General features: G+C 42.9%; 1 protein-coding gene across 3 annotated transcripts in view; it reads right to left on the bottom strand.

Annotated features, from left to right (window-relative positions):
• Positions 1-1,468: 1,468 nt before the first annotated feature.
• The window catches only part of TBC1D24 (TBC1 domain family member 24), a 31,213-nt gene continuing 19,921 nt past the window's right edge, over positions 1,469-12,760 (bottom strand). For all 3 annotated transcript variants that reach the window (XM_031050407.2, XM_031050408.2, XM_005150662.3), the window contains 5 exons: positions 10,692-10,850; positions 9,573-9,636; positions 7,440-7,535; positions 6,645-6,879; positions 1,469-5,669 (listed from right to left, as the gene is read on the bottom strand). In XM_031050407.2, coding sequence (XP_030906267.1) covers positions 5,515-5,669; positions 6,645-6,879; positions 7,440-7,535; positions 9,573-9,636; positions 10,692-10,850 — 709 coding nt within the window. In that variant the 3' untranslated portion in view covers positions 1,469-5,514. The remainder of the gene's footprint in view (positions 5,670-6,644; positions 6,880-7,439; positions 7,536-9,572; positions 9,637-10,691; positions 10,851-12,760) is intronic.

Below are 12,760 nucleotides of genomic sequence, written 5' to 3'. Positions count from 1 at the left end.
CAGTCAAGTAGTTCAAAGTAGCTGTCAGGTTCAGCACTAGTAGCCTGTGCTTGCTGCTCAGCTCCTCCAGATCCCAAAGATACATTTTCCTGCTACTGAGCGCCTTGGTTTGTGAAGCTTAAGGTCTTTAAGGTAGTTGTAAAATTGTGGTTTATGGTATTTAATGCTAAGCTCACTTTTGGAATTTAAGTGAAGAAAGCCTGTTCATACCCTCTTTTCATCTCCCATCTCTTCCAGTACTCAACCTGGTAATGTTAAACTTCTGGGACTTTTGGCTTGCAGGAAGGGCTGGCTGGGTGGTGGAGGGAGGCAGAAGCTGAGGAGTTGGCCAAGGGGAACCTCTAGTGGCCACGGGCTTTGTAATGAACCTGCAACCCGGCAGCGCAGAGCCGGCTCGAAACCAGGCTGAGAATCGCTCCCACAGGCTCAGCAAACCCCCTTTTCCACATGGCATTGCCTTAGAGCACAGCTTTGCTCTTGGGAACAGCTGTGTACAGGAGGCCCCGCACTGTTTATCAGGGGTATATGTGGTGGCTTTACTTTGCTCTTGCCTGGCAGGATTTTCAATCAACCCCCTAGAATTTCACCTTTAATTTCCTTGGCCATTGTGTGTGGGCATGTTCCAAAGGCTGAGAGTATCCTCCACCTACAACCAATACATTCCTGTAGTTCCCACAAGTCTTACATTTAAGTTTCAGGCACTGGCAAAGCCTTGGCTTAAATAAGAGAAACAATGGTTGAAACCTGCACTGCTAGCTAGAAACACTCATTTGAACCATGGCAAAAAACATCCACGCTGTCCTCAGGGACACAGGCAAGGAAGAGATCTGGGTTAAAACCAAACCATCAAGAGGTACAAAAATCCTTGTTTTAAACAAGCCACTCCCTGGCAGAGCTGCCTCCTGCAGCCACAGCCCCATGGGTGCTGGCACAAGTGCCAGGGCTGCAGGTGAGTTGACAGAATTTAGATGCAGAGGATGCAATGGTACTGCTGGTTTGATCTACAATTTACCAGTGCTGGTAGTCAGAAGACACCTCGAAGCTCCATTTCATAGAATCATAGAACCCCAGACTGGTTTGGGTTGGAAGGGACCTTAAAGCTCATCCAGCTCCAGCCCCCTGCCACAGGCAGGTTGCCACTAGACCAGGTTGCTCCAAGCCCCATCCAGTCTGACCTTAAACACTGCTGGGGATAGGGCTAAACATGCTCTCTGGTCCTACCAAAGGGATAAAAGCTTATTTCAGAATCTACCAATCTAAGTTTTTTTTACAGTCAGTTTCATATGTCATCTTGGTGGAATCCTTGTGAGGTCTCTTCAAATGGTCAGAAACTGTATAATTGCTTCACTGCAGTGAGGAGTTCATGTGAGAGATCATATACCCCAAGGTTTATGTCTCAGTCTCAACATGCCTTTTGCTATGAGATCTGCAGAAAGCAAAATAACAATGAAGGAGAGTCAGCAGCCTCCACAGTCAAACATGTTTTAATACAATCCAAGATTCTGCACAGTGACAAAAATACCATTGACATATGGCAGTGATTCTAATGATAGGGTGGAAAACCAATTCAGCAGCACAACTCCACTCATGTGAAGACAAACATCACCCCCAATACTGCACACACTCATCTCAACTATAAAAACTCGGAAATTCATGACAGGCAGAAAGGCATCTCACCATTAACAGCCAGGTGCCCAGGCCTCTGATATATCCAACAATCGCACCCTAGACATGGATTGCAGGAGCCAGCCCTCAGTCTCCACTGGACATGTCACCACTGTCTGTGGTGGGCAAAGGAGATCACTCCCCATCAAAAATGACAATGGATTTCCAAGGACAAAGTACACAATTTCAGTGCACACGCACCCCAGCAGTTAATCGATCTGCAAGTGCCACCCGGCCATGGCTAAACACAGATATCATTGACATGAAGTTGAACTCTTTAAAGAGCAGTGCTGCTGCCCCTCCAGTTTGTGTTCAGTTATCTCCACACAGAGGAGATTGGAGTTTCCCCCTTGCCTTTGTTAACTGGCTTCTATTAACAGGAGGCTGATTAACACTTCATCTGAAAAGGGAGCGTGTCAAAGCGCATGATCCGCAGGAATGACAGTTTGGATGCAGTGATGAAGTCTGTCCAGCCTGGCTGAGAGCTGGGAAAAGTTCTGTGGCCTGGAAACAGCTCAGATGCCATTTACAATAAATCAGAGTTTTGTATGTCAGGAGTTTCTGGCCTTTTCTGCTTTCCAGAGAACATTACAAAGCAAAAATGGCTTCTCAGGAAAGCAAATGCTCTCCTGCAGGACTGCAGGAGCTGATGCTGTCACTGCTGCCAGCAGGACTATAAACAAAGCCTACAAACAGTTGTTCCCAGTTACAAGGTGACTAAAGCACTTCACTGGAGTACTTGGGATAACATGAACTTTCTGACAAGGTGCCCATTGTAGTCACTGTCTTAAAAACCAGTTTGTGGTTTCCACCTCAAGAGCTCTGCATGTTACACAAATGCTCGGCTTAATTACCTGAACTTTGATATGGATTTGGTCAGTGACAACTGTTAACTACACAGAAAACAACTGGAAAGAAACCACTGTTCCTCTACGATGATTCACAATCATAACAGGGATTTGCACAAGAAAAGGAATATCTATTTTCACTGAACAGAAGGATTGTGTGAAGGTGACACAGCATCCTACAATTCCTCTTGCTAAAGGAATGAATTAAACTGCATGCACTAGTGCTGCAGGATGCCTGAAGGAGGGGAACGATGTATCAAATTAAACCACCCCTGTGATGTGTGCCTCATGACTGATATGAATTCTCATAGGAATTCCAACAGGCAGCAGGAGGAGGATCACTCATGAACCTTTTTACTCCCTGCTAGGGTTTGCAGACTCATAGAGGTCACTGCTCATTGGGCTCAGTGTGTGCCCCAACCACACAGAGAGAGACATAGTGTGGTAATGTCTTACTTTAGAAAGAAGATTTACCTTTAAGACCCATGTGAAAGATTGGTTGGCTGTCTAGCTGCCAAAAAGGGCTCTTTTGTGGACCTTTGCTGCTTGGGAGTCAGAAGTTGGACTGATCTGGCACAAGGGAAGCTGAGTTGAAGCCTGTGACTGACTTGTGAAAGACACCCATACCTCAGCTGCACAAACCTCACTTGTTTTCAGTGCTGTTCCTTGGATCCTCACTGGATTTCTGAGCAATCAGGAGTTATTTCTGATTTCAAACACCCAAACTCCTGTGCCCAGGGAAAGGAACAGTGTTTCTCACATATGGCCTAAGGCATGGTACAGCACTCAGGTTTCACTGACATAGCTGCATCCTACAGAGATGGGGAGAGAAAACCCCATAATCACTGCCAGATGCAGGAGAGACCTTCCATACAAAATCTATTCAGTCCCAGTGTGACAAGTCCTGCCAACAGCTTGAAGGAATCTGACAACAAGTTGAAAATTAATGCTATTGTGTAAGGGCATCTCAGACAAGCTCCACAGAGAGCAGATATAGACAAACGTGAAATCCCACCTCTATGGAAGAGACTCCACTAAATGGGCTACATTCTCTGTTCGATTCCTTGAGTTTGAGGAAGCTTGTGGGGTCCTAGCAAGTGCAAAGTGATACAGCTAGCTTTGAAAACATAACAGAAGGCAACATCAGCCAGTATTTGTAAAAAGCCAGATATGACTGGTTGAGTTCTTCCCCATCAAAATGCATTAAATATAACTGAATTATACCTTGCAGATCAGTTAAACTTATGGTAAACCTCTGAAAAGAGCTGGACAGAACTCACCCAGTGGGAAAGAAAGAGAGGCTGAGTGCTGACTCAAACAGAGTGAAATAATCTAACTGCAAATATATGTGGTGCAAAAGACATCTTAAACTGTTATATGTGCATTTAATATTTCAAAGAGCTATTTTGACAAAAGTTTAAAATGGCACCTGAAGAAGAAAATCACATTTTTTGCCAAGTTTGTTCAAGTGCTTCACAAAAGGCAACACTTTACCAAGACACTTGGGGTTTTCACTGATGGAAAGCCAAACAAGAAAACAGAAGACTCACCCCACCCTTCAATGCTAACATGACCCTGTCCAGCCTCACTGGGATTTCATCACTATAAATGAACTTCAAGTAATCACATTTCCCCCACTCTAAAACAGTTTTTTAGGCTGAACTGCTGAAGGGAAAAAAAATAAAATTTCCCCCTTCCCTTCATTTTACCTGTGGTGGCACTAGTAAATTACCCACTGATGCTTTGAGAGCATCCTGCTGTGTGCTCTGGACTACCATCGATGTTTATGGACTTGTGCTTTGGGTGGGAGTTGCGCTACAGCAGATACCACAAGTTTTAAATGAAGACACAGGGCTGTTACCTACAGACATCCCATGCCCAAGGCATGTTTGAGAGCTGTATGAACTCTCAGGAATGAACAAGCCTCTTTGCATCATCCAAAACCTGCCAAAACATTGCTGCCGAAAGTGTCATCTTTTTCAGGATACCATCACTGGGAAGACTTATGATACAGAGAAACAGTGTCACCTAGAGGTCTCCTGGAAAGCTTGCCCACTCCCAGAACAACATTACACAGGATTTCCCTCCCACCTCCCTTCATTTACTTGTGGGGAGAGCATTAAGCTTCTGTACCACAGTGTCTAATTCACCAAACATGTAGGGGTATCAGAAGTTATTCTCAGATTTAAAGCTCCATCTCAGCTTCCAGGAAAGATGAAGAAAGGGAAGTTTCTGAGCACTGCTCTGGCTTTCAGCTGCCTGGTACATTAGTCAGTCTGAAGTCACTGTACTGATATGGAACAGGAATGTAAACAAAATCAAACCTTTGAGATATGGTTGTCCAGTCTGGATGCCTTTCTCAGAAGCAGATTTCTCAAACAGATGCAACTGGAATGGGTCAAGGTTTCAGGTACAAGGAGAAGGACAATGAGCAATCGTTGTTCTTGTGGGAATTGAGGGCTTTCAGAACTAACAAAATGCTGCTGATTTGTCTGCACAATCCCTACTTATAGTAGGGCAGTGATTTCATGAGCTACTGTTCTACATCAAATCTGAGGTCATCAATGCTCCCTGTGAGCAGACATTTGATAGTACTGGCTCAAGCCAGGTACTGGTGCCAATGGCAAACAGCTCTACAGTACACCTCAGCCAGCTCTAGGCCTCTGAGGAGTTGCATCAAACTACAAACTACCCTTTTGATAAGGGCTTGTATCCATTTAGGATGGTTTTAAATCATTACATTTTCATTTTATCTATTAACAGGACCTGAATCCAGACCTTTAGAGGTAAAGAGCAAAGGAGTTAAATCAATCAGATACATTACTTCACCTTGACCTGTCTTAAACAAAATAAGAGTAAACAACTAAGCCCTGCACTCAAGTGCACCACCTAGTAATGGCTGAAAACCCCTGACCCAGCAATTGTGTTCTAACTTGGCTCCTGCATTAGAATTTGCCTTGGGAATCCTAGATCAACTGAAAAACTAGTTGATTAACGACAGTCAACCATTCATGGTGTCCAAGAAGCCCCACACCTCCAAGAGAGAGATCTGGAAGCTTTCAGAGCACAATGGCTGATTATTGAAGGTATTGCAGTGGCTGGTTCTTCCATGGTTCAGATCTGCATCGAGGTAAAGAGCCTGGCCATCACCACCTCCTGCAAGAAGACAAAGACAAGTGTAAGCGGGTCTCTGCACTTCTTAGCATGCAAAACTGCCGTAGCAAAAAAAGACTTAGGTGCTTTTCTCATGGGAACAACTGGAGGCTCTAAGTGATGTTTGCTTGCCATCTCAGCTGTAACAGGTATGATCCAATGCACAGCTTTTATGTAATGCACACCATCAGAACTGGATTTTTTTTAATTTAAAAAAAAAGTAATGCAAGTTAGTAAGAACAAGACTCAAATGCCTGTGTTTCAGATTTGATTTTCAGTGCTGGAGGATGCTGGAAGTTACCAACTGTGCATTTTCCCTCCAGTAAAGAAAAAAAAAAAAGAATTGTGCTGGCAGTCAAAAATCAAAGGTGGGAGAAGAACAAAATCAGTAAGTGACAGCACAGGCCTAGTCTTCTAAATTACTGCAAACCACATCAGAGTTGATTAGAGCATGTGCTGCTAAATGCGAAATCAGCCAATACTTGATGTTAGAGCAGATCAGCAGGCTAGATGCTGTTTCAACAAGTGTCAAGTAAAGCTTTTTGGGAAAAGGACAACTATGATTTTATACCTGTTTCTTGTAAATCCCATTTAGGGGACCACATTACTAAGCAGGCTTTTGCCAAAGCCAGCAGCACCACAGATCCAATGAAGTTCCAGAAGCATGTTACATAGTTTACCCCATGTTTCAAAAGCTTCAGGTCAAAGTAAGTTCCCCTTCAAAAACTACTTCTCATTATGAATTAGGCAGTATGAAGGTACAGATCTGCCCAAAGCTATGAGTTACTGTTTTCCTTTAAAGTCCCTGATACGCAAGTTTTCCCACAGAAAATTTCTGCTGGGTAATAATACCAGATTTTGGCCACTTTTATCTCTAACTGTAGTGATCTGAATTATACACATGGCAAATAGAGGTGAACTCTTGTATCTAAGGGAAGAGCTGGTAACACATATGCTCAAATTCTTACACTGACTTACCTATAATGATGCATTCGCTGCTGCCAGCCATGAACATGGAGGCTGTTTTGGAAGGCAACTTGAAGTGCCGAGCTGATAAGAAGGGAGAAAGGTGATCTGAGGAGTGTGATGGGGCGCTGCCGGAAGAAAGCGTGCTGGAACTTGGTGAGGTATGATTTTCTGTCTCTGACCCAGGCTTGGCCAGTTCTGGGTGCTTTATGATCACCCATTCGTAGCGTTCCACTTCTGGCTTCAGCTGCATAGGGGAAAAGCAACACTTCAGTTAGTGCATATGCACTACACAGAGAGCTCTGCATAGCAAAGTATGCTCAAGCCCCTCAGACTCCACTTGCACAATTAGTAGTAAAGATTGGATCAAACTGAGATCCCTCATCCCTGGCAGTGTTCAATGCCAGGTTGGATGGAGCTTGGAGCAGCCTGGTGTAGTGGAAGGTGTCTGCCTCTGGCAGGGGGTTGGAACGAGAGGAGCTCTAAGGTCCCTTCCAATCCAAACCAGTCTGGGATTCCATGAAACTGCCTTTTAGTGCAGATTCCTTTTCTTTCTTTATACCTTTGCTTTTTAGGTGACTGAATGCATGAGGCAGTGTTTTCTGAGCTACCTTATTACATCTTTTAAGAAACTATTTTGTGCAAGGGAAGAAAATGGGTTACAGAAACCTGAGAAGAGTTCAGGAGACTTTGTAAACTAGGAGGGCATAGAATCCAGCCTATTCAAGTGGAAGGGAAATAAGAGTTATGTACACCATTACAGTGGCTCTGCTGTGCTACTGGGTGATTTGATGAAATTTTACTCACCCTAAACACAAAGCATTCCCCAGTTCCAAAGAAACTCAGCGTGCTCCCTCCTCGCCTGCGCTCGCTCCAGTCGGTCGACAAGTAAGCACCACACACCTAGCACAAACAGCTTGATCATGAGGCTTTTACTGAAGGAGAAAGCCTGGTAAACCAACTGATGCAAATGTTTTAGAGTCTAGAACTGAAGGTTTGATTTTAAAAACCTCTGTATAAGTGGATTAAGGCAGCAGAAGTACTTATATCAAGATAGATTTAAACTGCTGTAATCCACTGGTGGGTACCCTTAAATCCCAAGAGTTTTACAAATTATTTCATATCTCTGAGGCCTTAAAAGAGAAATGATCTACCATAATGCCAGGTACCAAACCACAAATGACTCCAGACTCGTAAGGCCTGACACTACCTCCTCAGTTTGGCGTCCAAAGCAACAGTATTGTCACAAGTTACAGTATGAGCTGTTCTGCCTGAATATTTTCTGGCCATAAAAACCAGTCCTGGCTTTCTCCAAACTGGTGGTTATAACCAGCTTAGTTAAGCCAATGCTGAACTAGCTCAGATATTTAAAGCAGCCTATTCAGACAGCATGGGGCTCACTAGTTCCCAACAAAGAAAAACAGCTCTGGAGGGCTGAGTTTTCCTGTGGAGTCTTTTACTTGCACTACAAGGATTTCTTGCTACCAGCAATAAACATAATTGCCAAGTAGACACAGACCAAACAAGGAAGCTCTGAAAATGGGATGAAAACAACCCTGCAGCAGGGTTCTTTTACAGAAACATTGGTTAAACAGAATTGTTCTCTAATACATTTGCTGTTTAGCCCCCAAAAGCTTTACAAGCAGAGCTCCTAGAACAGAATTACTGAAGAGCAGGTTTTTCATAGAGGAAAATTGTGTGCATAAACAAAAAAGATGCCCAGAACTCTATTTGAGCCAGTATACCTGAGCATGTGAGAGCTGGAAAATGTGACGGCAAATTTTATTCTTTCTAAAAATGTAACTACAGGCATATGAATAAAGGATAAATGTAATCCTTTGCAAAAAAACAGAACTCACAAGCAAACCCACCATATCTTTCTTTTTTTTTGTTTGTTTGAAATATTTTTGGTTTTTTTAGGGGTAAGAAATGAACCATACTATAAAACCCAGCATCATTTACAAGGCTGGACTTTTGACGGACTCCAGGACAAGCAGCAAAACCATAAATAAGTATTTTCCCTTTTTTGTAAGTCACTGGCATGTCAGTGCAGGCCTGCGATGACCAGAAACCACGCATGGGCCTGTGAAACAGCCTGGAGCATTAGCATTAGGCAGATGCAAGTAAGACTAGAAATTGGCTTGTTTCATGGGCAATGACCCTGCAGGAACATAAGCAGAAATATAAGCCCAGAGGCTGCAATAAGAGCCTGAGGTTATACACAGAACACATGGAACTTGTGCACAGCGGTGCAGACAACCAATGCTCATTACAAGAAGCCCTGGGCACTTCTTCGGAGGCTCTGGGAAGCTTTCTTGATTGATGCATTTTTGTTTTCTAAAGAAGCATGAGATGAAGCTGATGTTTTACATTGTGTTGTCCAACACTCATGCACAGCAGAGCAGAGAACCAACCCTCATTAGAGAAAGCACCTGTGTGCACTCCTTATCAGGTTCTCACAGCTTTTGTCATTTATTTTGTTTTTTCAAACAAGAATAAGATGAAGCTAAAGTTTTTGTTTCCATATTATGTAGTCCAGTATTATTCATACTATTTAAATGTGGCTACTTTCTCTCCTCATATCCTAGAGAAAATGAAGTTTCTTAACACAATTTCTCAGCCTCTCCCTCTGAATCTGCAATTAAAGAGTCTGTTCAAGAGCAAAATGAGTTACTCTAGTCCCTCATCCAACACTGCTTACAAGAAAAAGAACAGCTGACCAAGACCTTGTTTACAAGATTTACCCATGAAAACATAGTCCCATAATCAATAAATGGAACCACTTAAAACAGGTATTGTTAAAAAAATCCCAAACAACCCCTCTCTTCCCTGAGCAATTTCAGGTCTCTTGCTTCTTCATTTTAACAGTGGTGTGTTGCAATACAGCATTAAATAAGTGCCTAATCCCTAAATGAACCAGTTGTCTTTTACCTCACTTACCTCTTTTGCTGTGGTCTTGATGAGGAGAAGAGTTGGTTCATGTCCCTCGCTGTGAGAATAGAATCTGAAGTGCAGAATTCATGAACATGAGCACTCAACTACGATCACCTTCAGTTCTGCTCTCACTTAAGTTCATGCACCTCCTCCCCCTCCAGCTGATGGCATGGCAAGAAAGTCATCTGAAAACTAAGCATGTTCCTGCAAATGCTTTCTACAGTCCACTGTAAATATGAGTTGAGTGTAAACAAGTATTATCAAGTAGTTCTCCTCTACTCTGTTCTCTGTACAGTTGTTTATGCCTCTTGCAGAATAACTTGAAGACTATCACATTTCACACAATTTTGAGTGAAGATAACCTAAAGGAAGTTGTGTCCTGAGGACTGATGGCTGTGTTTGAAGAGTTTTTGGCTTTCATAGAAAATAATGTGTTCTCTTTGCTTGCTTCTGCTTTTTCTCATGGGCACATGGGGATGGCAGAGCAGACCACTCCTCACCTCAGCACCTTGGCTGCAGATATCAAAGTCATTATTAGGAACTACAGGATTATAGTCTTTTGTGTCAAGTGCAAGGAGAACTCATACCTAGTTTGTCCCACCACAAATATAACAACAAACCGAATCACTGGTAGAGGAATTTATGGTTTAGTGTGAGGTGTCCCTGCCCATGGCAGGGGGGTTGGAACTAGATGATCTTGAGGTCCTTTCCAATCCTAACTATTCTATGATTCTATGAATTGCCAGTTTCCATTTCCCTTATTCTTTGGATCAGTTGTGGTTATCGATCAAAAGAACCTGCTGAGCAGATGCTGAATTAAACCATTCATATGCAGTGGGGAATGAGCCAGTCTCAGACCAGCACATTCTGGGAACCGATGGAGGTTTGACTCTTCCAATTGGTCCTGGACAGTTTAAAATGAATTGCTATGGCATGGCATGTGAAGTACCCTGGTCAAATGCTGTAGCCAATAGGAGGACTTTGTCACATTTACTTTGTATCTCAAATAATATTCACTAGATCAGGTTCTGATGAGGCATGGCCTTTTTGAAAATCTGGTGAACATTTCCCCTGTTGCTCTTTTTTGCCCTCCAGTAGAAAAGAATAGGGAAGGGTTTTCCTTACCTGCTCAGACTACAGCCATGTTCCGAAGTGGTGAAAAGCAAGAGGGGCTGGCAAAGTGCAAACCGCTCTGGGATCCACGACCAGATATCTCGCATCTCTTTCACACTGACAATTTCAGACTTGAAGTTCTCAGCATGAACTGCTAAATGCACATTCTGCCTGAGAAATACAACACAAAACATTGAGAAGCAATGATTTATCAACAAGTGTCAAACTACTGACCAGTAACACGCAGACATGTTACACTAAATGAATGCTACACAAACGCTAAAATGTTCACTACAATGAACACTGGAAGACCCTAGTAGCTATGCTGTTGTTCAGTGCTCCAGCCCATGGGATTAGAAGGCCATAACTTAGTGAAGATAATAAACTATTGCAGTTTAACACAATCCTCAGTGATAGTGATTTGGCCTTAATGAAATATCTGGAGCATTTCCCCTGTATGACAGCTGTGGCTTGCACCTTTTATATAGAGGACATAGAATCCAAGACTGGTTTGGGTTGGAAGGGACCTTAAAGCTCATCCAGTTCCAATTCCCTGCCATGGGGAGGGATACCTTTCATTAGACCAGGTTTCTCCAAGCCCCATCCAACCTGGCCTTGAACACTGCCAGGGATGGGGCAGCCACAGCTTCTCTGGGCACCCTGTGCCAGCGCCTCAGCACCCTCACAGGGAAGAACTCCTGCCTAAGATCTCATCTCAATCTCCCCTCTGTCAGGCTAAAACCATTCCCCCTTGTCCTGTCCCTACAGGCCCTTATAAGATGTTCACAATGCTAAGAAAGCAAACCTCCCCTGCCTCGAGGGGTCCAATACAATTGTAAGAACTGTTTCATGGCTTTTAAACTTTCATTATTACTTGAAGGTAAAAATACTACTACTAATCATCATAATTTCAACCAGCCTTCATTTCTCAGATTAAATAAGCACAGACCCCAGAGCCTGGGGACTGCACCAGCCATGGCTGATGTTAAAGACATTTAAAATGCAGGAGTGACAGCCAAATAAAAGTTTAAGTGATGCAGGAACTTATGCAAGACACTAAATTACTAGGCAGCTGTTAGTTACAAGAAGCTTTAGGCAGCTTGGTCTGCATGCAGGCGTTCAGTTGCAAGTATCTTCCAATTTATTTTTTTTCTATTTTTTTTGACAATCAGACAATCTTTCAATATTTTACCAGATTTGACAATCTTTCCTCTAAGTTTCACAAAGCATAAAGAGAATCTCAATGCTACATATCTGCATGTATCTGAATGGCTTAGCTCACTCCCCAAACCACACAAACTATATGGGTTTTATTATCTTTCTTTTCTATAGTACCAAGAAATCAGCAGCATTTGCACTGCTCTTGACTGTGGTTCTTGCCTGGTGTTACCTTAATGTCAGCACTGCTAATGAAGTGCCCCCTTAGGTCACTTAGGAAAAAAAAAAAGAAATAAAATGACTGCTTTCTCTAGGAAAATGAACCCAATCGCTGCTTGCATTGTTGCCCTGTGTTATTTAATTAGCAATAAACTTACGTGGACACCTATTTAAGCAAGCTGCAACTACTTTAAAACTTGCATTATCACTACCTAGGACATTATTTGTGCAAGCAAATAAGCTTGTACAGCAAGTTGAAGGAGAGATCAACCGAACAAAGTAAGAGGCAAGACCCATATCTTCAGGTCTCAGCCCTCCTGGTCCTGCCTAATCTGCAGTTAAAGGCTGGTGGCACTAAGGAACAGAGCTGAGAAACAACACCTTGGTTTCCGTTCATCAGGAATTCTATTTTTCTCACATTCAGGGAATTAACAAACATTCAGGGCAGTCAACTAGTTTATTACAGTGACTTTCTGGAGGAAAAGTAATGATGATAAAACAGGCAAACCTCATAATTATTTGTATGCTTGCTCTGTGCATTTTCACAGTGATGTGATCTGTTTAGGCAACTAAAGTACTTGTTCCTAAAAGGCTCTCAACCTCAGCGTATCTTTTCTTTTGCCTCTGTTCCTTCTCCTGGATATGATGAACTAGATTTAAGGACTTCCTTACCCCTACTCAAAGCCTGTGTTCAGCAGCATTCA

The sequence above is a fragment of the Melopsittacus undulatus genome, chromosome 8 (genome assembly GCF_012275295.1).
Source record: "Melopsittacus undulatus isolate bMelUnd1 chromosome 8, bMelUnd1.mat.Z, whole genome shotgun sequence".
Taxonomy (NCBI): Eukaryota; Metazoa; Chordata; class Aves; order Psittaciformes; family Psittaculidae; genus Melopsittacus; species Melopsittacus undulatus.
Note: the sequence above shows the minus strand (reverse complement) of the source record. Positions and strands in the feature narration are given on the sequence as shown.